At 36.2% G+C, this 26,834-nt stretch overlaps 1 protein-coding gene across 1 annotated transcript in view; it reads right to left on the bottom strand.

Moving 5' to 3' along the window:
- Positions 1-26,834, bottom strand: part of CTNNA3 (catenin alpha 3) — a 1,606,653-nt gene that overhangs the window by 1,495,757 nt on the left and 84,062 nt on the right. The window contains exons 4-5 of the mRNA XM_014587961.1: positions 18,109-18,275; positions 4,704-4,823 (exon numbers count right to left, since the gene is read on the bottom strand). Of these exons, the coding sequence (XP_014443447.1) occupies positions 4,704-4,823; positions 18,109-18,275 (287 nt within the window). The remainder of the gene's footprint in view (positions 1-4,703; positions 4,824-18,108; positions 18,276-26,834) is intronic.

Here is a 26,834-nt window from a genome sequence, read left to right as displayed (position 1 = left end):
TTTTATAATATTATTATAAGTATTAAGGGTAGAAGAAGAGAGGAAAGAATTAAGTTAGAGTCCAGATTATTAAAATTTATTTTATTTTACTCTAAAAAACCAAAGCCACAAAGAAATCTCTTGATTTACAACCTCTCTAATTAATACATAAATCTGGGGACTATATAATAGCTGGAGCTTGCTATTACCATTCCTATATAGCATCACCCAGGATAAAAAACAAGCAGTTCAAGCAGATAAACTCCAAGATTTATCTCCAGATAGTAGTCCTGGAAAAATCTCCAGATATTTTAGTTAATCCTACTTTGTCATCCGTTTACTTCCAGCTGACTCATCTTGGTAAACCCGCTACCTCATCCATCACAGCCTCCTCTCACATTTTTCAACCAAAGCTATTTTCAACATTAGTCTTTCTTGAAAATAGAAAAAAAAAAAAAAAAGAATGTAGAAATGCTTATGCCTTGACCCAAGGAATAGCTGAAGTACAAGCATTCTCTAAAACAAAACAAAGCAAACAAACAACACAATAAAACACTAAGTTCAAGCCTAGGAGCAAAGGTACAATAACCTCAAAAAAGAAAGGCGAAAAGAAGGGAACAAAGTACTCTAGGGGTCTGTCTGGTGCTGGAAAAGAAATATACGAAATAATGTGTGCATCTGAAAAAAAAAATAATCATAGGGGTAAAAATAACAGAAAATAAAATTTAATTATTCTAAGAAAATAATGATAGTCAATCCACTGGACATTCATAATTCAGAGCTAAGGTAACCTGAGCATTTTCTGTTTAAAGAAACAAATAGGCAAATAAAATATATTAGGAGAGGGAGCCAGCAGATAGAGTAGAAGTTGTCACTCGACTCCCACATGGTCAACTGCAGTTTGAGTCCCAGACCCAGTGGCTTGAAACTCACAGCAATCACATGTGCATGCATGTCCAAGATCCTGGGAGAAGAATAGAGGAAAAGGGATTTTGGTGTGGCCATCCACCATGTGGGGTAAATTTTCACTTTCCTTCTTACTGTCTATCTCTCTCTCCAGCAAGTGCATGCACCCTAGGGTAAAAACCTCTTTAAGTCTATATATAATATGCATTAATATATATACATATATATGTGTGGTGTGTGTGTATATGTGTGTGTATTAGGCTAAATATATATATATATATATATACATATATATGTGTGGTGTGTGTGTATATGTGTGTGTATTAGGAGAAATATATATATATATATATATATATATATTAGGAGAAAACCCAAATAATACACAGGGGCAAGGAGCAATCTGTCAGCCCTTGGCATCCAGAAGCGAAGGGCTAATGCCATCTAATTTTAAGTGTAACAAAGCACATTGACTTTAATTGTTTAAAATCTGAGGCAAAAACTTTTGGCATGCTTTTTTGTTCATAGTACCACCACCACTAGTAATATTTATTTAGTATTTCCTTAGGTCAGATTCTGTTGTGAGCACTAAAGAGGATATTTCACTGAAGGTGACAAAGCCTTTTCCTTATAAAGTTTACATTCTGTCACAATAAGGAATGATAAATATGGTTGGACCAGGAACAAACAATGACTAATACTCTAGTACAAAGAATCCTGCCTTATAATGAGGAAATTTTCTTGCTGAATTAACAGTTTTACAGAGACCTGACTCTTTTACAGTTAAAGAAAAATACTTGTTGGGTTTTTTTTTAAGGTTTTTGCCATAGGGTGTGTGCTCTCACTGAAGAGAGACATAGACAGTGAGACAGAAAGTGAGAAATCACCCCCGGGGGAGAAAAATGCTTCTAGAGTGTGCTTAGTGGGTGTCCAGATGTGTAAAGGAGTTGAATGGGAGATAAAAGAAAAACCCCACCAAGTCAAAGAAGTCCTGAGATATCCACCCTTTGAACCCTACCCAACCAGGAAACAATACTCGGGGTTTGGAGTTGAACTGATTCAGAAATGAAATCCAATTCAATACCTTATTAGTATAATGGCTCTATCTATACAAGTTACTTAACTCTCTTAACAATTTCTCATCTGTAAAATGGAGGGTGACAATAAAACCAATCCCACTATATTAACAGAAGTATTTAAGGGCTTAATTTATAAATGTCTTAATCATAATATGTGGAATACAGCCATCATTTAATAAGTAGAAAACATGATTTATACAAGCACACACATGCAGGCACACATGGTGTTCAAAAAGTCCATGGAAAGTACATATTATAAACTAAATAAAGATTTCATAACTTTTTGAACAAAGTAAAATCATCCTTTAGTTCTATTTTTTCATAAACTTTGAAGTCCCCTCATTTACATACATATACATAGATATACATTCCACATGTCTACATTTTCCTCATCTGTATACAATCCACCTCTTTGTCCTTGATGTCATCTCTTTCTTTCTTTTGTATTTTTAGATTTTTTTTTCCAGAGGAGCAAGACAGAGAGAGGAAAAGTTAGAAATCACCCCCAGAGGGATGACCATGCTGCAATCCTTTCTCCTTCATTATCCTCTTGAGATTTGGGGCATACACACACACAAACCTGGCATGATTTTCAAGTTGCATAGTCTGAGATTCCAACCCCAGCGTTGGCCATGTGAGATCCAGTGCCTTCACCACCACACCACCTGCTGGCCCCTCAATGCCAATTTTTTAGAGTTCCACCTTTCTGCCTTTGAAGCAATCAACTCTTTCAAATTCACAAGTTGTGAACATAAGAATTTAATCACTGAAAATGTGCTGAGAAAGGGTAAGAAAAGAGAACAGTGACTACTGCCTGCCAACCCAAATCCCCTCACTGGTAAATCTGGTCTCAGAACTTAAAAATTGCGTGACTCACAGTGTGATTTTTAAGCAGCAGCATCTTCTTTTTTTAAGTTTATTTCTTCAATGAAAAAGAAATACAGGGGACCAGCAGTTAGCGTAATGGCTATGTCGCTGGACTCCCACGTAGTTGACCGTGGTTCGCGTCCCGGACCCAGTGGCTTAAAACTCACGCCGGGCGCATGTGCGTGCGTGCCCAAGATCCCGAGAGGAGAACGGAGGAGAAGGGATTGCAGTGTGACCATACCCTCCCTAGGGGGGTGATTTCTCACTTTCTGTCTCTCTGTCTCACTCTGTCTGTCTGGCAAGTGCATGCGCCCTATAGTGAAAAACCTCTCCAAAAAAAAAAAGAAGAAGAAATACAGAAAGAGAGAGAGCATCCCCCAACAGTCTTTATGCTGCAATCCATCCAGTCTCAGTCTCCACCAGCCCCAAGTCATGGGTACAGGCGGGCTATCATACTTACGGAGGTATCCGGAGGGGAACCAAAATCTCCCATGTGAGTCAGCCTCACAGTGCCTCCCTCAGTTTGCCAGTGTGCCACCATCCAGTCACCAGCACCATCATCTTAGTACAGACATTCTCAATAGTGACTGCTTTTGTTTCATGTGCTAATGCCTAGGCCATCAGCTAATTTTTAAGAAAATAGAATTTAAATGGTTATTGTGTCCTTTCTCGCATATAAATTAAAATATGTAGATGTAAGTCATTTGCCCTGACCCATTCTACAAAATAAATATAATTCCTAGGAAAACAGGACTATAAAAAGGTTAAAACATCAATGTAATATTTATGATAAAGACCTAGAACACAATCTTCTCCTTGGGCCAATATTTTAAGACCGTATCATGTTGACTTAATAAGGTTTAACTTAATATAAGAGTCTTGTTTTGAAAACCTCCATTCAAAAGATCCAATACTTGTGAATTAGGCAATGGCAAGAATGTCACATCTTTTGCCACACTAACAGGAAAGACTCTTAAGTGATGGTTTCGGTGCCTGGACGTGCAAGTCAGCCATATAGCCATTCTTCTAGACACTATCCATCATTGAACACATTTCCAAATTTCATAAAACCTAATTTAAATGTCTTAACTGGCTGTTCTGATTGATAAACATTTTATCAAAGTAAAAGCTTGACAACCCTGACACCTAGTGGCTGTGAAGAAACTGGAAAAGATCCAGTATGGGAAGAGTAGCTAGATACTGTGGCAATATCTTAAAGCACACAGAATTTAATCATCATGAATATTAAGTTTGTAAAGTAATGACTCTAGTAGCAAAAGCAGCCCTGTAAAATTTATTTTAGCTCTGTATTTATTTTAGGGCCTATATGAGGAGGTGAGAAGACATGTACTTATAAGGAACATTTCCTCAACCTTCCACATTAATCAAATGATCACTCATCTTCAAAGAGCAAATAAGAAGACTAAACGTTAACTCGTAATCTGGCTTACTTGTGGCTCTTTTCCTTATTTTGTGTACCAAAAACCTTTTCTTGATCTTGAGATAATTTTTTTCCTCAGATATCCCTCTGACAAATATAAAAGTCACTTGGACCAGCCATTATAGTAGTTCCCTTTATGCCACTGAGGAGTCCTTATTCAAAAGGTAGTTGGACTTTCACAAACCAGCAGGACTTTACTTTAAGAGAGATATAAGGATATACATGGACACCCACAGAAGGCACATCTGAAAGCAAACACCACATTGAACACGGCAGAAAACTGTATGAACGTGGTAGATCAGCACAGCACAACAAATTGCTTCCTTAATCTTTAGAAGAGAAATCTCCCCAAACCCACCTGTACCTCTGACAGGAAGGACAGTGGGAACTCTAAAGCGTTCATCTCCTCTGCCAAGGAGAGTTCTGACCCCTACCTGCTGACGTTTGAAGGCTAAGTAATCCAGATTTTCCAGCTCCTTCCCAAATTTCTGGTAGGTTTTCTGGAGGTCAGATTTGTTGGAAACATTTTTAAGAGACTCAAATGTCCTTTGAAACTGAAATTGAAAACAAAAGCAGATCATTAGGATAGTAGCATATTTTTCTCAAACTACCAGATAGCTACTACAAAGAAACAGTCAATAACGAGCCTCAGTTTCTCCCATCCATAATATAGAAATAATAAATACTAGCTAATTATCTTTCAATAAAATAATTAAGAATCATTACAAAGGGTTAGGAAATAGATAATGAGTATTATTGACGTAACTGCATGAGTGAGAAGTCTGTTTAGTCTTCATTCCAACAAAAGAAAATACTTCATTTAAAAATAAATAAATAAATAAAACCTTTGGGGACCAGCAGTTGGCGTAATGGCTATGTGACTGGACTCCCACATAGTCGACCGACCGCAGCTCATGTCCTGGACCCAGTGGCTTAAACTTACATCAGGCACATGTGCATGTGTGCCCAAGATCCTGAGTGGAGAATGGAGGAGAAGGGATTGTGGCGTGGCCATCCCCCGATGGGGTTTTGGGGGGATTGCTCGCTTTCTGTGTCTCTGTCTCTTTCTGTCTTTCTGGCGAACACATGTGCCCTATAGGGAAAAAAAAAAAAAAATCTTTTGTTTTAGGATACACTGCTGTTTATAAAGAAAAAAAAATCATAATGAATGTATAATTTCAAGTGATGAGAAAGCATTTAAAAGTGCTCTTACATCCCAAGTATGGAAACAAATAAATGTGTAAAAAGATAGTTGCTTGCATAATATTTTGCTATAATGGCATGAGACCTGGCTTGCCACTGTAGAAATACCAATGTGGGCAGGTCACTCAGCAAACTTCAGCCAGGAAAACTCCCAAAGCTTATATTTTTGAGAAAGAAGGAAAGCTAACATTTTGATGATCAAAGCATATGGGGCATGTTCAGCAAACATTTATTCACTTCTACTCTACAACACAGATGAGTTATGAAATCAGTTCTGCCAAATCAAAACGCTCCTCCTCATTTTTGTCAGATATGAGATATAATGAAGGTAAAATATTGCAGTAGATCACAGAATATTGTCTGCTAATAATTAAGCAAAAGGAGCTCACAACGAATTGAATTGTTGGTTTATTTTAGTAAATTAGAACATATCTGGGAGGGTTAGAGATTGGAAATGTCAAGTAGTGTAATTTGCAAGACATTTGCATTTGCTCTGTTTTTATGTCATTTATTTGCTATATTCTCACTCTGTGCCATTAGACAGAATTTTACATATAGAGACTTAACTATCTTTTTTTTTTTTTTGGTCACAAATAGGACTTTTTGTCACTATTAAAATTCTGAACTTTAAACAAATTCTTGGACTCATTCAACTTTGGCGCCTATCTCATCCCCAGTAGCTTTTCCAGAGCTGCTACTTCACGATGAAGCTCCATGAGTTTTCTCATTTCGAACTTGGGCTTCTTCAGTCTTTTTACTTTTCTGATGAAGACATCATGGAAAGAATAAATGGATTGGCAAGCCTTCTCTATGTCTTTTCCAATGCTGTCATTTGTCTGCACCTCCAAGATCATAATTTCCATCATCTTCCTCCAGATCTGGCAGACCTGCTGATGCTCGGCATAAGAGGTCTTCTATATCTGATTGTTACATTTTTTAGTAAACCCAGCACAGAAGAGATGAAGCAAATAACCATCAGTAGTCTTGAAATCAACATGAGCTTCAATCATGGTCTGCCATTTTTGACCATGGAACATATTTAGTCACAAGTGAAGTCCCTGTCATGGAAGTCAGTCAAGCAATTTTTGTCCTGAACATCCTCAGTAATTAGCTGGAATTTCCTAAATGCGACCATCATTCTGCAGATCTATAAGGCTTACTTCAAAAACACTGCCCTTAAGGCCATCAGACACAATTTTGGTTCCTTGAGTCCTAGTAACTAGTGTTTTCCCAATATTTGTTATATTGAACATAGCAGGTGCTTTCACATCATACCAATCTTTTTTAGAAAATGGATTGACCACTTTCTTCTTGGCTCCCTTTTTGCCACCTTTCATAAGGTGCTTATTCTTGCCAACAGCCATGGTGCTACTCAGAGAGCCAAAAAGGAGACTTAACTAAAACAAACCAGAATTTCACTGTGACTATGATACCATGAGACTAATAAGATTTTATAGAATATAATTAAGTTACCAGTGAAATTATTTGAACCTTACTCTATCAAACTCTATGGAATAAGTCATATTAGAATGGTGTTCTTCTGAACTAAATCCATAATTTCATGAAAATTACATGTTTATCTTAATCCATGGTGACAGAGGAAAAAGAAGTGGAAAATAACAGTGCCAAATTTCCACAGCAGAAAGTAAATTAAATTTTAAAAATAATTATTTAGAACCTACTACACTCAAGGCACTGTAAATATAAAGCATTTCCTGCCCTAAAATAACTTACAACCTTCTGGGATAATGAGACATGAAACTCAGAAATGGAAAGGACACTGACGTTTATAGAATACCTGCTCAGCCCCAGGTACTTTATGCTTTCAAATTTAACCCTCACAAGAACCACAGAAGTTCCAATTTTTCTTCCTGTTCTACAAGTGAATAAACTAGAACTCAGAAAGTTTGAGTGAATGGAGTTTTTAGTACAGTATTCATGCTCTTCCTACTCCTACTGCTAACTCTAACACAAGGCTAAGTAGTAAAAAGAGTGTAAGGAGAGAGATAAAAGTAATATGCAGCAGAAATTCAACTTACTGATACTGACTAAGGGACTCAGACCACAAAGATACTAGGAAATTTGAGTTGGGCCTCAAAGGATGACAAGACTTTTCAGAGTTTCAAATGGCAATCAGTTCTACCCATCAGTTTAAACATAGCCAAAATCTGTTCATTTCACCCCTCCTATAATATAAGAAACAAGTTCCTTTGACATAATTTTAATAAGTTTCATATTAAAGATTAATCATGTTGTATGGTCATTTCACTGTCTTGCCCATTTCTTGGCCCTTTCTCACTATGGCCAAACCAAAATAACACCAGATCAGACTGAAAACAATTCAAATAACATTATCTATTATTTAATTAACATAAGACATTTTATTAATCAATACATATTTATTAATTAATACAATTTTATTAATATTAATTATACTATTTTATTTCTAAAGCATTATTTATCCCCTGCACCTTCTCTTCCCTAAGGAATATTAACTCTACTTCTTAAATCTTTCTGCTTCACATTTATCTCTGTGAACTTTACACAGCTCCAAATGGGAATGTTAGAGGAAACACATTTGTAAGACTTCAAAATTTAAAAATAATGGAAAACCAATATTCCAGGTAATATGTCCATGCCAAAGAAGAAAGAGTAAAAAGTACGATAACAATCATCATGAGAATGTTTTCACTAAAGGTCAGAGTTTGCATAATGTGAAACTTTTGGCTTAAACTTTCATTATCAGGACTTATGTCCTCCATTTATTGATATTAAAGAGCTTAAAGTACTCTAAAATTGTGATGATTTCATTCAAGTACTTTTTTTTCACTTACAATAACAAATAATTGTCAAAAAGAGATCATAGGGAATCTGTGGTATAACTTTGTACTAGGTCTCTATTAAACACATCCACCTCCATTTATCTATGTATACACCAAAAAATGCTAAAAAGTATAAGCAAAAATTTTACTTTGCAGGTGAAGCTAAATTATAGAAGATAAAAATAAGATCGGATAAGCTGATGTCTGATTTTAAAGAGATTTGATGTTGATTTGGTTTGAGGATTTTTTTTTCTTTCCAGTAAACCATTGTGTTTGATCATTGAAACAGACTTCTGAGATATTCTACCTTAATTTAGTGCACTATAATTTCATTACATTGATTATTTCTCAAAATATATGACTTTCTGGTTGGAAAAAAATTGGGAAAGGAAGTACAAATAATTGAAGAAATTTTAATATTTCTAGATTTTACCTGTTTAAAGCCTTGAGAATTTTAAATGAGCCAAGAACTCCAAAATATTTTATTCTGTGTTAATTTTTCAATTCATCATAAACCAAATTTTAAATTAAAAATAAAAGCAAATTGATATGAACCAAAACCAAATTGAGGTATGTTCTAAAACTTGTAAAACTGAGTATTAAAATGGTCTCTGAACTGAGAAACAAATCCAAATCTGTCCAATTTGACTACCTTATCATATATCACAGGGCAGAGGAGATAAGAATGAGAAACAAGCAATATTTCTAAGCTCAATATTCGCTGTAAAAGTAGACATTGTAAACACTCCCAGGGTGTGTTTTCTCATCAAATTCTATCTGTTCCAAAATAATAATGATAGTAATCCATCAAATAAAACAACAGAGACCATGATTGCTCATGTCCCATTAAAATAACTGAAAATCTGTTTTGCAAGAAAGAAAAGCATAAAAACAGCAACAGGGAAATATCTAGTGTGACTCAGCATTCCCTTCTTCCAAAAACATGTTTTTCTCTTTTATCCTGATAATATATATTAAATAAATCTAAGCCAATGTTTTGTGCAAATTGCGCATCGAATGAGTTCACAAAAACTGCGTAGATCCATGGAGTAATTTGAGAAGAAGAACAAGAAGAAATTGTCTGAAACAGCAGGGAAGAATACAGCCAGGGGCTCTGGCAAGTAAAGCTTCTCTAGCCCTCACTGCCAATGCCCTGACTTCCTTTTGTAGTCAAATCAATTGATTCAAATAACTCCATAGCTCCAGCAGTCTACTAATTTCCATAATTAAAAAATAGCAAGTAGCATGGCTCTAAAACATGAGCCAGTTCAACAGCTGTCATTTTTCCTATTTAACATTTTGTGCATTTGTACAAAGTGCTGGCTGCTACCTGTAACATTTAAAAAAAAAAAAAAAAAGAAGGACTAAGGAAGGAAGGAAGACCTTCTGCCCAGACCTCACCCTCCTGCCCCCCAAATCTAGCCAGGACAAGTCAATCACCAGCAACCTATATCTGAATTCCAAGTGGCCCATTTCAGGCATTAGGACCACAGAAGACTTCTGCCCAGACCTCACCGTCCTGTCCCCCCAGATCTAGGCAGGTTAGAGCACCCTATTTATTCTCTCTGTCTCTTTCTGTCTCTCTCTCTCTCCTTATTTTTAATTTTTGAACTTCTTAGCTCTCTAACCCTCTTTTATCTTGCCAATTCTTACCTTTCTCCTTGCCCACATAGGACAAGCCAATCAACAGCCATCTATATCTGAGTTCTGTGTGGCCATGCAGTTTTCATTTTTTGCTTTAAATTTTTTTTCCTCTTTTATTTTATTGTTTTTGTCTTATTTTTGTCTGTTTTCTTTTCCTTTTCTTTTTACATTTCTCACTTTTCTTATCAGCCTCCACACACTGAGTGTCTAGACAGGTATAGGTGAACAGTAGTCAAATATCCGAATACTTTTAGGGTCAGGTTAATTCTCAATTTCCATGGAATCTGCTGCACAAAGGGAGAAAACTGGTACTGCTTAGAGACTGAAGATACCTCCTCTGCATGTCTCTGAATGCTCAGTTTTAACTCCAAAAACTAGGAAAAATAATACATCAGATGACCAGAAATCACCACAAAGGCACAAGAAATATGAAAAAAAAAAAAAAAAACAAGAAAAGATCTCTCCCCTAAGGGAAAAAAATAACGAATAACTCCTCGTCCTCCACAGACAATACAAGGGAACTCATGGAAATGTCAGATAAAGAATTTTAAATATTCATAGTGACAAAGTTAACAGAGATCCAAGAGAGGAGAGAGACAATAAACTCCAGAAGATGCAGGAAAAAAGGAGACAATAAGTATCAGGAGGTGAAAGAGTTCTTGCTTGATCTGAAAGAGGAAATGCACACAATGAAAAAGAATCAAATGGAATTGTTAGAGAGGAAGGCTGTAATACAGGAAATCAAAACCTCCTTTGAAAGTATTAAAAGCAGATTAGATCATGCACAAGACTGAATCTCAGATGTAGAAGATAGAACCTCTGACCGAGAAAAATTCACCAAAAAAGACTGAGAAAATAATCCCCAAAAAATGAGAATAATATTTGTGTAGTACCAGATAGCATTAAATGCCCAAGCATCCAGATAATCACTATCCCAAAAGGTAAAAAACTAATAAGGGCATTGATCATCTATTCCATGAAATCCTGGAAGAAAACTTTCCAAACCTAGAGAGTCACTCAAATATCCAAACCCAAGAAATACAAAGGACTCCACATAGAATCAACTCAAGAAGATGTTCTTCAAGGCACATCATAGCCAGATTGACCAAAACACACATACGTAACTCAAGTAATTTTTTTGCTCTAAAGAATAATTACAAAAGTTAAGGACAAGAAAATGGCTGGTACCATGACCTGGTGGTTAAATGAGCTGGATACAACATGGCTGACTGCCATTTGAATCCCAGCCCCAGCAACTTAAAAAACATGCCAGGTGCATGTACACACATGCCCCAAATCCCAACAGAATGGAGAGATGGAGGAAGGGGAATTGCAGAATGACTATGCCCCATTGAGAGGTGCTTTCTCTTTCTCATTTTCTCTCTCCTTCTCTTTCTTTGTCTCTGGCAAGAGAATGTGCCTTCTGGCAATTTAAAAAAAAAAAAAGAACATAGAAAAATTTGGTTCAAGATACACGCTGGAAATTATTTATGTGGTGCCAGACTATGATAATGCTGTAAAACCCAACACTCTGTAAGACTACCCACCTGGAAAGGTTCTAGGTTTGCAGCCAGAGACCTCCCTGAGTACACCATGCATGCAAATACCCACAATATAAGGATGACTAAATCTAGAGGTGGATTGTGGCATCAAAACTCTATTGTCTCTATCTCTCTTCCTCTTTCTTTATCCCTCTTTCTCAGGGAATAAATGTGTGTGTGTGTGTGTATGTGTGTGTGTGTGTGTGTGTGTGTGTGTGTGTGTGTATTTTTAATAGTCCTATATAGCTGCAAGCACACTGCACTTGGAGCCTAGTGTTCAAATACTTGCTACGTCTTTTAATGACTGCAAAACTTCATACAAATCACTATGACTCCAGTTCTTGATTGTGTTATCTATAACATGAGACAAGTTGTCTTTGCCAGCATACTTCATAAGTTTGTTGCAAAATCAGTTGAGAAAAAGACCAAAAGGCATTCATTCAACAAATATTTGTCAACAGTCAATATGCCAAATATATTTTTTTAAAAAAAGGAAAACAAAAGCAAAACCGCTTTTAAACTAATACGATTTACAATCTAGATTTACAGATTATCACTTCATAAATTTCAAAGTTTCATAAAATCATGAGACCATTGTCATTAAACTCATGACATCTTTTAGTAGTGAATGAGGACTGAACAAAATGGTCATTCAATAACTGTTTATTGAGCATAATCATCTCTGTTCGGAGCACTGAGCTAGACACTGTGAAGAAGATACATTTACTTAAAGGTTTCGACTGTTAGAAATGATTTCCTAGTGTTATTCTTATCAGCAAGTCCGGATGGGAACAGAAATGACAGCAAATGGGAACTAGGTCCAACGGGGGAAAGGTAAGGAAATATTTTTAAAATAGATTATAGTTATAACTGCACAACTCTGAAAGTTTATTTAACATCATTGTACACTTAAAATGAGTTAATCTTGTGATACACAAATCATAAATAATGCTTTTTTAAAGATTTTCTCATAAGTATCCTATTAGTGAGAAACATAGGTGCATGAAAATTTAGTAAATAAACATTATACAATCCATTTCTTTTGCACCAAACCCAAACAACAACCTTTTGATTATTCATTCAGTGAGGTTTCCACTGAACCAGAGGCCTCAAAGTGAGTTCACACTATAAATACCCAGGTAGCTTCATGCAAACATATGCTTCTCCTAATGCTTATTTCCTGAGACTTTCCAAACCTTTCTCTTGTTTATTTGCTCTCCTGAACTACAAACATCTTTGAGTATCTACTATCTTTCATATGTATCTCAAATCCAATAAATCTAAAACCCATAAATTGCTTCTTCTCCATATAAACAGCAAGCCACTCTCCTTAATACCCAACCAGAATCCAGAAGCCCGCTGGTGTTTCCCTTTCTATTTGAAAGGATTCCAATCCCTTTCCAAACTGTAGACCATCCTTCCTTTGTTACTGTCATTCATTCCCCATCATTCACAACCAGGTGACTGCATCAGCCTTGTCACTGGACTCTGCCTCCACTCTGCACCCTTCCCCCTGCTGCCAGAATAATGTCCAAATATGTAAATCTGCTTATACCATTTATTTGCTTTAAATTCTTTAATGGTTTCCTCTTGACTTTAAGACTTGAAATTTGTTAACTTAACACCTAGACTTCTTACAAATAGATCTACACCTACCTCTTCAGCTTCAACTCTTGTTCTTCCTACATAATCACCCTTCATCACAAACCATTCAGAAATATAGGTCTTTGAGTATATAATTTCTTTCAAAGGTAAAATGCCCTCTAGTTAAAATGCTATCTGCTACATCATCTTTTTTATCTAATTAACTCTCCAGACTCAAACACATGTTATTCATTCAACACACCCTCCCTCAGATATAATTCCCACCATGCCTACAAAACACCTTATACTGTTAATTTACTTCTTATGTAGTCTGTAAATTTCAGGATAACAGGACTATGCTGCTACTCTCTAATACATAATACAGTGGCTGCCACAGTAAGCACACAAGAAGTAACCATTTGCTGAGTGGATGAATTAATCAATCGGAACTAACTGGGATGATGCTGATTCTGTCTTTAAAAATAATAACTTTACATGGCTTAAATTTATGACATCATGATAGAAGTAGAAAGATGAAGAATGACTATTAGAGGCTGGACAGGATGGGAGAAGCTGATAGATGTTGACTAGCAAAAATAAAATTATAGATAGATAAGAAGAACTATTTCCAGGGTTATAAAATATAGTGATGAGAATTTAGTTAACAACTTACTGTATATCTCAAAGTAACTAAAAAAATACATATATATTTTTTTAATGTTCCCAACCCAAGCAATGGCAAATGGTTGACACGCATACTAATTACCCAGATTTCATCGTTCCATAATGTATTTTTTTTTGAGAAGTTTTTGCTATAGGGCACGTGCACTCGCCAGAGAGACAGAGAGTCAGAAAGCGAGAAATCACCCCCCAGGGGGGATGGCCATGCCACAATCCCATCTCCTCCATTCTCTTCTTGGGATCTCGGGCACACATGCACACATGCCCAGCATGAGTTTATGCCACCAGGTCCGGGACTCAAACCACGGTCAACTACATGGGAGTCCAGACGCATAGCCATTACACTAACTGCTGGTCCCCCATAATGTATTCTTACACTGAAAAGTCACATGGTAGTCCCACAAATATGTAAAATTAGCATATGTTAATTTTTTTAAAAAATGGAAAAAAGTATATGTGGTCACGGGACATATAATCTCAGTTAGACAGGAAAATTAATCTCAAGGGATCTATTTTGCAATATGGTGACTGTAGTTAATAACAGTATCTTATATATTTAAAAACTGTTAAGAGAGTAGATTTTAAGTGTTCTCATTACACAAAAGTATTGATAAGTATGTGAACTAATTTATATGTTAAATAGCTTGATGCTTTCTCTATTTCTCACTATCATGCATGAATGCATAGTAAAAGAAAAATGTTTATATATACATATATATGCACACACATATATTTCCATATACACACATATATACATTATTTATACATATAGTTCTATTTATGTATAACATATAATTTTTATTTCTATTTCAAAAAAATAAATTTTGGTCTTTCCTAAAGTTTTCAGTATGAAATTCAAGAAAAATCAAGAAACATGATCTATTTTTCTCTATTTCTTGTTTCTACTGTTGATCCAGGTCAGTTCAGAAAATGTGGATTACGACATGAAGACCTTGTCGGGGGTACTTGTCTCTCTATCTCCTCTCTCTCTTTCTGTGTGTGTATGTGTCTCTCTCTCATGGAAGAAAAAAACTGAAAACTAAAGTAAACACTGTTGGCTTTTTTAAATAACAGACAATTTAAGAAAATTGTTTTCTTCATTTATGATAGAACATCTCTATGGTCATGAGAGTAAGAAAGAGAAAAGGTCCACAGGGTCTAGTCACACAATGATTCCTTCCTCCAGTCCTCCATCCATATTCACTCATGCATATGACCAACATACGTCAGGCTTGCTGGGCAGAAGATTCAAACAGCACTCACCAGTCGAATCCAGGCTCTCTTAAGAAGCACATTACCATTGTGCCACAGAGCTAGCCCTGTTATTTTTAATAATAGAAGACTTCAGAAAGTCTTTGTTAGTATATACCTGTCATTTAATAATAGAGGTGGCCTCAAAAAGTCTCATTCAAAGTCATTGTTTAGACTACAACAATTTTACAACATTTAGCAAATGTTAAAAAATGTATTTGAGGGACCAGCAGTTAGCCTAATGGCTATGTCGCTGGACTCCCACATAGTCGACCACGGTTCGAGTCCTGGACCCAGTGGCTTAAACTCACACTGGGCACATGTGTGTGCCCAAGATCCCGAGAGGAGAATGGAGAAGGGATTGCAGCGTGGCCATCCCCCCTGGGGGGTGATTTCTTGCTTTCTGTCTTTCTGTCTCTCTCTGTCTGTCTGGCACGCACACACGCCCTATAGCAAAAAAAAAAAAAATGTATTTGATATAAGTTATTTAATACTGGCCCATTTCCTCTAAGATACTGGTATATCACCCAATCAAAAGGGTTGAATGTTCCCATTTAAAAAAAAAAAAAAAAAACACCTGGTTATGGGTGTGATAAAAGGAAATCGTTGAAAAAGTTAGTTAGGGGACAAACAGATGGCATAATGGTTATGTAGCTGGATTCCCACATAGTTGACATGGTTCAAGTCCTTGATCAAGCAGCTTAAATTCACACCGGGCATGTGTACATGCATACCCAAAATCCCGAGAGGAGAATGGAGGAGAAGGGATTGTGATGTGGCCTAGGGGGTGATTTGTCACTCTTTCTCTGTTTCTCTCTGTCTTTCTGGCAAGTACACGCTCCGTAGCAAAAAAAAAAAAAAAAATTCTCTCTTACAGAAAAAAAAGAAAGAGAAAGTTCTACTCAGGAGGCAATTATTAATGTATTTCCCTTCATTTTTAGAAAAAAGTAAAAAGTTGCACTCCAAGAGTCAAAAAGTGGAACCAAGTATGTGGAAACCCAAGTTAGGAAGGTAAAAGAGACTTATACCAGTTTTTGCCAGTATAGTTTACATATGATATCATTTAATCTTCACAAGATCCTCTCAAAGTATTGAGAGTAGTTTTATTCTTCCCTTACCTCAGAAGAAGAAACCAAATTACAGATTCAATTTTCTCAGTCACTCAGCTAGTAAACAATAGAGCTAGGACTCAAGCAATGTTTTTCTGCTACCCAAAACCATGTTTCCTTTCCCCATTGTTCTAATCTCTAAAGAAAGTAGGAGAAATTCAAGCAAATTTCCCCCCAAATAAAATTGAACCTTACAAAATCCAAGTGTCAATAATACAGGATGAAGAATCCAGAAATACAAATAGTACAGGAGTTTGAAAGACTTGAGTAGTACTTAAAAAAATTTTTTTTTTTCTTGCTAAAGTGAGCATGTGCTTGTCAGAGAAATTGAGAGAGAGAAATCACCTCCCCAGGGATTTGGAGCACACACATGTGCACACACACACACACACACACACACACCGTTTTACAAGCCACCAAGAACTGCAAAGTCAGCCATGAGAAATCACCCCCCCAGGAGGGATAGCCAAACCACAATCCCTTCTCCTCCATTCTCCACTTGGGATTTTGGACATGCACACACACATGTCTGGTGTGAGTTTCAAGCCACCGGGTCTGGGACTTGAACAACTATTGGTCATGTAAGAGTGAAGCACTGTAACCATTGCACAATCTGCTGATCCCAGGAAAATTATTTTTTAATTATTTTATTTAACTTACTTACTTACTTATAATTTGACCAGAGAACTACAGAGAGAGAGAGCGAGGGAGAGAGTGAGAGAGGGAGAGAGGGAGTGTATATGCCCTATAGCAAAAACCTCTCTTAAAAAAAAATGATTTAACTACAAAATAATGTATTAAATTTGCTTTTTGCCAAAAGAAAAAGGAATATGAGAATATTAGAAATTACAATTTATAATTAAAATAAGTAAAATAAAATAATTTTCCTTAAATTAAAAATAAAGAAAATGAATATGAAAATACAATGGTAGGGCCACGCTAGCATTAAAAATGAACAATAGTGAATAAAAGAAAGACCCAAAGGAAAGATTTAGCTTAGCTATTAGAGAAAATTATTTAAACAAGAAAGTCAATCAAATAAGGCCATCATTTGCTTCATGGAGTAGTGATATTATAATCACCAGGTGTCTATGAAAATGCATGAACAGAGTGTAGGGTCCTTTTTAAAAGCAAGAAACACAGAAGAGAGTCTAAGAGTTTTTTTGCATCATTTCCACCTAGACACTACTAATGATTTGGTCAAACTAAGTAAAATAAGAAAGTAAAAAGGGCTTTAATAATGGTACCAGCAGGTGGTATGGTGGTTAAGGTGCTGGACATTCCCACATGGCCAACCATGGTTCAAGTCCCAGACCTGGTGGCTTGATTTCTCACTTTTCCTCTCTCTCTGACTCTGGTCAAATTAAAAAATAAAGTAATTAATAAATAAATTAAATAAATAATTATTGTTTTAAAAAGATTTTAATAAAATTATCTTTCTGCTAAAACTGCCTTAAATGAATTTGTTTGGATAAATAAAACAAAGAAGGTATCTTGTTATCTTCATAATGGATTACTACAAGCATCACAAACTACCTGTCAATATTTAGTAATAATAATAGTTACTTTCCAATTTATTCTAGATTAAGAGGACATGATGAAGTAAAACTGATTTACAAACAAGGATAAGCTTCCAAATGTCTTATGTTTTAAGGTGTCTCTTTCTTAAATTATCTACATCTATATATTATATACTAACTATATAATTATGTTATTTATTTATATAGCATAATAATTAAAATAGTCAAAATCTAGAACTTTCTCCTACCCATTTCCTTTTCAGTAAGCCATCTTCCAATTTCCCACATGCTTTTTGGACCGACTTTTGGCTTCCTTCTTTTGAGATACACAGTAGTCTTCACAAACCCAATCTAGTCGATTTTCAACGGGTGACATTAAGAAATTCTTGTGAGGCCAGGATGCAGCAGGACTGACACCACATTCAGAGAATGAAATTAGAAATGAGAACAATGCTGAGGTAAACTAAAGCCATCTTTTACTTACAGCCGACACATGCTGCAAAAGACACATGACATCAATCATGTCTGCGAGGATAAGGAGTCTGGTTACTGCAGCCAACAAAGCACGAGCAGCTTGAACCACCGCCTCCCTTTTCGGGAGATAACAAGGGTCATCAGTAAATCTCTCAGCTGATAATTTCAGAGCTTCGCCTGAAAAACAAACGAGTTATACCTTAAGTTTCAACTATGCCTATTTTAGCACTTATCAGCCAACCTAATTCCAAGTACATTCCATGACTAAGCATAATATTAAAATACTGTCAGTTGATGTAAGAACATTGTCTCAATAAAAAATGCAGTATCAAATTGACATTTGTTTCTGATAAATGTTCTGGAGTTTAAGAAGCATGATACTATCTTCCTCCAAGAAAATTGTGCTCAATTGACAGTAACATTTAGCAAAATTGCTCTCAACTTCTGCACTTGCTGAATCTCATTTGCTGTGAAAGGTTTCATTACTTAGACTTCTATGATAAACAATTCTGTTTATAAAAATAGGTAAATCTTCGTTGAGTTATTTTCCAATTCAAGAGCTAGCCTTTAACATAAGACAGCAGTTCTCTGATAAAAGGTTAACATAGGCAGATTTATTTTAAACTATCAATATAATGAATAAACTAAATACTAAACTTGAGCACAGAAATAATACTTCATAGTGCATCACTTTTAGAGCAATATCATGTTCACTCCTTTTAAGGTATTTTCATTTAAAATATACTTTTTTATAAATGTGTATATGCATTTGTTTTTTAGGGTTCCCAGTTCAGAGGCTTATAAGATGAAAATAAAATCTCCCTTTACCCTCCTCCAGTAACATAATTACTAGAAAATTACCACATCCACTATTTTTTATGTTTTAAATTTAAACTTGCTTTTATTATACAAGCAATATGTTCCCATTACTTTAAAATAATTCACCATACAGAAACGTATAAATTTAAAAATTTTAAATTCTGCATGCTAATTTCCAATAACACTGACTATTCAGCTCTTGTATATCTATGCAAAAAAATTTCCATGAATGTATGGTTTGTCTATGTGTGCATATAAAAATATACATATGTATGTATGCTTTATGTATGTATGTCTTATGAAAGTATTCATATAATTCATATATATTAATGTATATTTTATAGAAAGAGATTCTTTGTCACAAGAGAACTTAATATAGTTACTTTATATGTTATAAATGGAAAATATAAAAGCTATAGAGCATGCTCATAAATGGTGTCACACTACAGAAATTTGCTATAATTTGTTCATTTCACTTATCAATTTATTTCCCTTTCACACTAGGTTCTAGATGAACAGGAAGCAATATGGCCACAGTAAGTAACAGTGCAAGCTCTGGAACTAAACTACTTCAATTTCTCTTTCTAGTTCCTTGGACAAGTCACTTCTGTCTCATTTTCCTCTCTTGAAAATAGAGTAATAATAAAAATAATCATACCCACTACAATATTTTTATGAAAATTAAATAATAGGGACCAGCAGTTAGCATAATGGCTATGTCACTGGACTCCCATGTAGTCGACCGTGGCTCGAATCCCGGACCCAGTGGCTTAAAACTCACCCAGGGCACGTGTGCGTGTGTGCCCAAGATCCCGAGAGGAGAATGGAAGAGAAGGGATTGTGGTGTGGCCATCCCCCCTGGGGGGGTGATTTCTCAATTTCTGTCTCTCTTTCTCTCTCTGTCTGGAGAGCGCACGCACCCTATAGCAAAAACCTCTAATTTTGCATAAAGTAAAAGAAAAAAATTAAATAATTGCAGTGCTAGGCACTCAGTAAACAGCTGGTTAGCTAGTATAGTCATTCTTCTTCAGACTTGCATAAAGTTATATTTTATCGATAAACTATAATTTACTTTACGAGGCCCCTATTGAACACAAAAGTGATTTCCAACTTTTTCCTATTTCAAATAATACTTCAAATCATACTTATGATATTAGGTCATTGGAAAAGTCATGATGCATTTTTGCATAGAGAAATACATCATGACTTTTCCAACGACCTAATATATATTTTTACATGCATTAGTAAGTTTAAGTGTAGGGTAAAATATTTTTTATTTTTTTGAGAGAGCACATGCACTCACGGAAAATACAGAGAGAGACAGAGAGAGAGTGAGAAATCACCCCCGGGGGCAAACGGCCATACCACAGTTCCTTCTCCTCCATTCTCCTCTTGGGATTTTGGGCATGCACATATACATACCTGGCATGAATTTCAGGCTATAGGGCCCAGGACTCAAACTGTAATCAGCCATGTGGGAGTCCAGCACCACAACCACTACACCAACTGCTGGCCCAGGTTAGGTTAAGTTCTTAAGAGTAGAATTGCTGAGTCAAGGGGCAAATATTTTAACTTTTCCTATTTTTTTTAAAGAATTATTTCATTTTTATTTATTCATTCATTTATTTTAATTTGACCAGAGAGAGATACAGAGAGAGAGAGTGAGAGGGAAAGTGAGAAAGCAAGCCACCAGGTCTGGGACTCAAACTGTGGTTGGCCATGTGGGAATGTCCAGCACCTTAACCACCATGCACCTGCTGGCTCCAACTTTTCCTATGTTTTGCCAAAAATTTTCTAAAACACAATCATCCCACCAACACCACATGAAAGGGTCATCTTATCTATACTTTAATCCATGTTTAGTTTTCATTTACTCATGAACTTCAGCATAAAGAAAATGTAATAAATTATTTTTATTAGCTAAAACAAAGAATACTATTTCTTATAATGGACAAATGTAAAGAGGGTCTGAGACTGGGTTAGCATGTTAATGTGTCTCATTTAGGTAGCTTAAGCAATATCAAGTTAGGAACTCAGATTGAAGTCAGATACTTCTGAGATCAAATTCTTATCTGCCATTTCTAGTTCTGAGAATGTGGACACAAATACTTTCAATGTTACCTATAGGAAAGAGATAAAAACAATATTACTTATCTCACAGTGCTTCTTAGATGCTTAGATAAGATGGTTATATCATATATTTAGCACAGTGTCTGAATATAGAAGGTACTCAACAAACATTAGCTGTTATTTTTTCAGGAAATTTCTAGCAGAGATGGTAAATTTTTTAGACAAATAAATGGATGATTTTTATATGCTTCTATGCAAGTCAAAATTGCTGCTAGAAGACTGAAAATGAAACTGACCTCTAAAATTTGGAGAGCAAATGAGTCTCAAAAAAAAGATTATTTTTTCTTGCTATATTTCTTACACTCCACATACTAAAACTATATATATATATATATATATATATTTAATGTTGGATTGGTTTTCTGGCTAAAGGGTCACACTTAGAAAACGATCATTTAAATAACTGGCACAGCCTTTGTCTCAGCTGAAGTAAATGAGAACCAGTCAAGTGTCCCTCCTGGGAAGAAAAAAGTCACTCCCAAAACACATTAATAAAGATGCTGTGGGTTAAACTACTATTACTGAGCTTGCCCTCACTCTCTCCAATACATCTAAACCTTTTCAGCCAGATTCAGCTCATACGTTTGGTCCCAGCTCAAACAGCACTTGCTCTGGAAACCCTCTGACTCCCCCCAACCCCTTTACTAAGGTTAAGTCTTACAATAGGATGCTATGTTTCCTATCAAAACCTTAATCATCATTTATTATTTATTATTAACAACTTGCATCAAAATCTGTTTTGTGGGAACCAGCAGTTAGCGTAATGGCTATGTCGCTGGACTCCCACGTAGTCGACGCTATTCGCGTCCCGGACCCGGTGGCTTAAAACCCACGCCCGGTGCATGTGTATGCGTGCCCAAGATCCCGAGAGGAGAATGGAGGAGAAGGGACTGCAGCGTGGCCATCCCCTCTGGGGGGTGATTTCTCGCTTTCTGTCTCTCTGTCTCTGTCTGTCTGGTGAGTGCACGCACCTATAGTGAAAAACCTCTCTCTCTCAAAAAAAAAAAAAAAAATCTGTTTTGTTTTATGATCATAAGTGAGTGCAAAGGCTGCATTCCTAGTCAACAGAGTTCCCAGGGTCTAGAATAGTGACCACTCTATTGTACATGTCCAATACACTGAAAGTATATTGCTGAATGAATATCTGGATAAACATTTTGTTTCCTATATAACATAGTTCCATCCTAGGCATTCAAGATATAGAGATCCATATGAAACATTTTGTAGCCCAGGAAGTTCAAAGGCAAGTAAGAATCAACAAACATGATATATAATCCAAGCAAGGCTCTGGTAGTAGTAAGTCACAGAGGAGGCCTACCTTCACCTGAAGTGTCAGAGGACTCACAGAGGAATGTTACACATAAGAGCAACGAATTCCAACAATTGACATCAATTGCTGGCTTACAGAAGTTAACCAGTTCACTGTCAAATTGATTTCCTTCAGGAGAAATCAATCAATTTTTGTTTCAATACAACAAATTTTCTTTTCATCTAGAATTTTATAATCAGAGATGAGCAAGGAGTATGGCAGTTAAGGCAGTGAACTCCCACATAGCTGACTGCAGTTAGAGTCCTGGACCTCGTGGCTTGAAAATCACACTGGGCACATGTGTATGCTCAGAATCCCAGGAGGAGAATGGAGGAAAAATGATTCAGGAATGGCCATCACCCCTGGGGAATGGGGGTGATTTCTCACTTTCCCTCTCACTGTCTCTCTCTTTCTGTTCAAGTGCACATGCCCTATGGGGGGGGAGGGGGGCTTCTAAAAACATAGAATATTATAATCCAAAAAAGTCGAGTCTACTATTTTGAAATATCATCCACAATCTTGTTCACAATGCTTTTATTTTTAATTTTACTATACGGAAAATTTCACTTTTAAAATATACACGTTGAGGGACCAGCAGTTAGCGTAATGGCTATGTCGCTGGACTTCCATGTAGTCGATCACAGTTCAAGTCCCAAATCTGGCAGCTTAAACTCACGCAGGGTGCGTGTGCGTGCGTGCCAAAGATCCTGAGAGGAGAATGGGGGAGAAGGGATTGTGGTGTGGCCATCCCCCCTGGGGGGTGATTTCTTGCTTTCTGTCTTTCTGGCAAGTAAACATGCCCTATAGCAAAAATCTCTCAAAAAAAAAAAAATAATAATAATAATAATAAAATATACACGTGAAAATAACATTTTTCTGTCAAGAAATCTCAGTTCATTCATAAAAGCAAAATTTACTAAAGGTCTTGAAAATACTACTAGAATTGGATTCAGAAAGTTTATCTCTACTGGATTCCTTTTGTTCTTTTCCTATAAAATACACTTTTTTTAATCTTTTTTTTTTTTTGGAGACTTTTTTTTCTTTTGCTATAGGGCGCATGCGCTCACCAGACAGAGACAGAGAGATAGAAAGAGAGAAATCACCCCCAGGGGGGATGGCCATGCCGCAATCCCTTCTCCTCCATTCTCCTCTTGGGATCTTGGGCATGCACGCACACGCACTCGGAGGGAATTTAAGCCACTGGGTCCGGAACTCGAACCACAGTCGACTATGTGGGAGTCCAGTGACATAGCCATTACACTAACTGCTGGTCCCTGCTTTTTTAATCTTAAAACAATGATTAAATGCCTACTTGAAAAAGGTACTAGAATATATAGTCTGCAAATATTTGCAGTGGTATATTTTGTACACATTTTATACAATCACATGAATAATCTTCAGAAGGACAAAGAAGAAAAATTTGGATCTAAAAACACACATTACAAAATAGTCTTCACTTTATAAAAGATCCCTATATTGTTTTCTCAGAAGTTCCTTTGGATGAATTTAAAAATATAACTCCACATTCTAAAAGTAATCTTATTTATTATAAACCTGAAGAAAACATTGTATAAACAAGACATCCAAAGGTAAAAGGGAATAATCAAAATGAAAAGGGGCAAGTAGATCATTTCCTCTTTTATAATTGACATTATATTTATGATTCAATTAATATTTCTATTATATGCCTCTGGCCACCCTTCTGGGTGTGTGCTTTAATATCCCATGCACATGTAACATGCACTAGCGCATATTAATTGAGTCAATATATAATTACATACTCTGGTGTAATGGGGTTCACAGGTTGAAACTGGGAGCTAGGGGTTTGGTTTTATTTGTTTTTAATTGGGAAACTGCCATTCTGAATTTGAAAACTCCTAAGAGGTAGAAGCTTAAATTTAACTTTGAAGCAGACTATTTTTTAAAGAAATATTTATTAAATTTTATTTATTATTATTATTATTTTAAATCTGACCAGAAAGAGACATGGAGAGAGAGGGAAAGTGAAAAAGCAAGTCCCTAAGTCTGGGCTCGAACAATGGTCAGCCATGTGGGAGTCTGGCACCTCAACCACTATGCTACCTGCTGGCCCCCTAAGTAGGTTATTCTTTTTTCAGGGAAGAAAGGAAGGTGACATCAATTAGTTTCTAAACTAACACAGATAATGGGGAAAACAAATAAACAAAAACAGCAAAGCTCCTTTAAAATATTCAAGACATGACCCAGCTTCAATAGTACAGGCAGTAGGGCCCCACTGCACATTGCTGGAGCTACACAGAAGACCAAAGTCCAGAATCTGGATCAGCCTGATCACACTAAATACACCCACACAAGCCTATGATTCTTACTGTCCCAAAAGCAGAGAGGAGGCATGGATGTCAAGGATGTCTATCTTTCTAATAGAATCAATAAATAAACTTAATTTTTTTTTAATGTTCAAGACAGTTTGACTACAAGGAACCAAAATATTTTATATGATAAATAAAAGCCTTATGGCAGGGGAGAGGGCAGAAAAGCTCACTGCTGCAGTGTGAACACAGGCTTGAGTGCTACCAGAATATTAACAGGGCTATGGACTCAGAATGTATTATAGCTGTGTATGATTGCCACTGTAAACTACTGGCTATGTTTTATTTCCATTTTAAATTCTCATCAAAATCTTATTACAAGTTATAATTTGCTTCCAGCCCAGGCTGAGTAACAAAGACCAGATTTCTTTCCCACCTCAACCAAAAATACTGGACAAAGTAAAATACACTTATTAAGGTACTGAACATCAAACCATGAAAGACATTAGTCCCTAAGAAATGGTAAACAAACAGGATGAACCCTTTGATCAGCCCAGCTTACTGCTGTAAAAGACTGTCCAGGCTATGAAACAGAAAGGAGAAACCAAGGCAGAGCTTGGCAACTCTCTGAGCCAAGGAGACTAAGCTGACAGTCTTGGGACATCAAGGTGGTTAAGGCATACAGGATGAAAAATGAGAAAAGAAAGAACTACATAGAGAAGAAAAAAGATCCACAGAGGCTCTCCAAGGAGTACTCAGCTAAATATTGACCAAGTCATACATGGAAAGAAATTATCCAAGTCTAGGGAAAGAACCATCCAAAAGGATCTGAAGTGATAGCACTTAACCCTCATATAGGAATGGGAATAGTTTTTGTCCTACCATCAAACTGGAGAACTGTATGACTCATGGGACATTGAGTAGAGTACATAGAAGATTCCTGTCTCAATGAATAATTAACCTTAGACTGAACAATTCCCCCGTTCTCCCAACAAGGTAATTCAGAGAAAGAAAAATTCCCACATTCAAGACCAGCAGCAGTGATATATCAGAATAGGTAGCTGTGGCCAATAAAGGCAATAATAGGCCAGCATGGGACTGGTAGGTGGCATGGGGGTTAAGAGCACTGGACTCCCACATGGCCAAAAGTGGTTCAAATCCCAGACCTGGCAGCTTGCCTTCTCTCTCTCTCTCTCTCTCCTCTCTCTCTCTCTCTCTCTCTCTCTTATTCTGTCCTTCTCTAGTCAAATTAAAAATAAAGTTAAATAAAATAATTCTTTTAAAATTTTTAAAAATAAAAATAATAGGCCAGCATAATAATCTAAAATGAAAAGATGTAAGTAGCCAGCCACTGAGTCATATGCCACTGATAACTCAAAATGAGTTTATGAATACTTTGATAAGGCTTATTCTATAACATGATAAATTTTTTATAAAATACAAAATTTGACGGGACAGTTTCTATAAAAGTAATAGAGGGACCAGCAGATGGCATATCGGTTAAGTCACTGGACTTCTACATGGCCAACTGTGGTTCAAATCCCAGACCTAGTGGCTTGAAAATCACACCAGGTGCATGTGTGTGTGTGCCCAAGATCCTGGGAGGAGAATGGAAAAGAAGGGATTGCAGCATGGCCATCCTCCCGGGGGATAATTTCTCACTTTCCCTCTTACTGTGTGTAGGTGTGTGTGTGTCTCTCTCTTTCTCTATCTCTCTCTCTTTCTCTCTCTCTCTGGTGAATTCACATGCCCTAAGGCAAAAACCTCTAGAAAAAAATAATAAATAAAAGTATTAGAAACATCTAACTTTATAGGATATAGTTAGGATATAGTAAAAACTGTTTTGAAAGGCTGTTTAATCGCCTCCTTCAGATTAACAAATTCTTCATATTCCCTTTCAGCAACATACCAATGATTCCTCCTAAAGAAGGAGGGATCATTGTTCAATGCTAAAAAATTACTTCAAATATACTGGAGACTTTCTGCTTCCACTAATTTAGGTCAATTAAAGTCTGTTAGTTTGTTCCATGACCTTTTCTTGTGAGCTGTAATTATAATTACATAGTTTTACTAAATATACAAAACTAAGAAATAAGATTTCAAAAAGAGACCTGTTATTTATGTCTGTTTATCTGTTATTTATTTATTTGAATGTTTTGAAAATATTCAACAAAGGTGAATTACTAAAAA

The sequence above is a fragment of the Tupaia chinensis genome, unplaced genomic scaffold (assembly GCF_000334495.1).
Source record: "Tupaia chinensis unplaced genomic scaffold, TupChi_1.0 Scaffold000250_1, whole genome shotgun sequence".
In the NCBI taxonomy this organism is placed as follows: Eukaryota; Metazoa; Chordata; class Mammalia; order Scandentia; family Tupaiidae; genus Tupaia; species Tupaia belangeri.
Note: the sequence above shows the minus strand (reverse complement) of the source record. Positions and strands in the feature narration are given on the sequence as shown.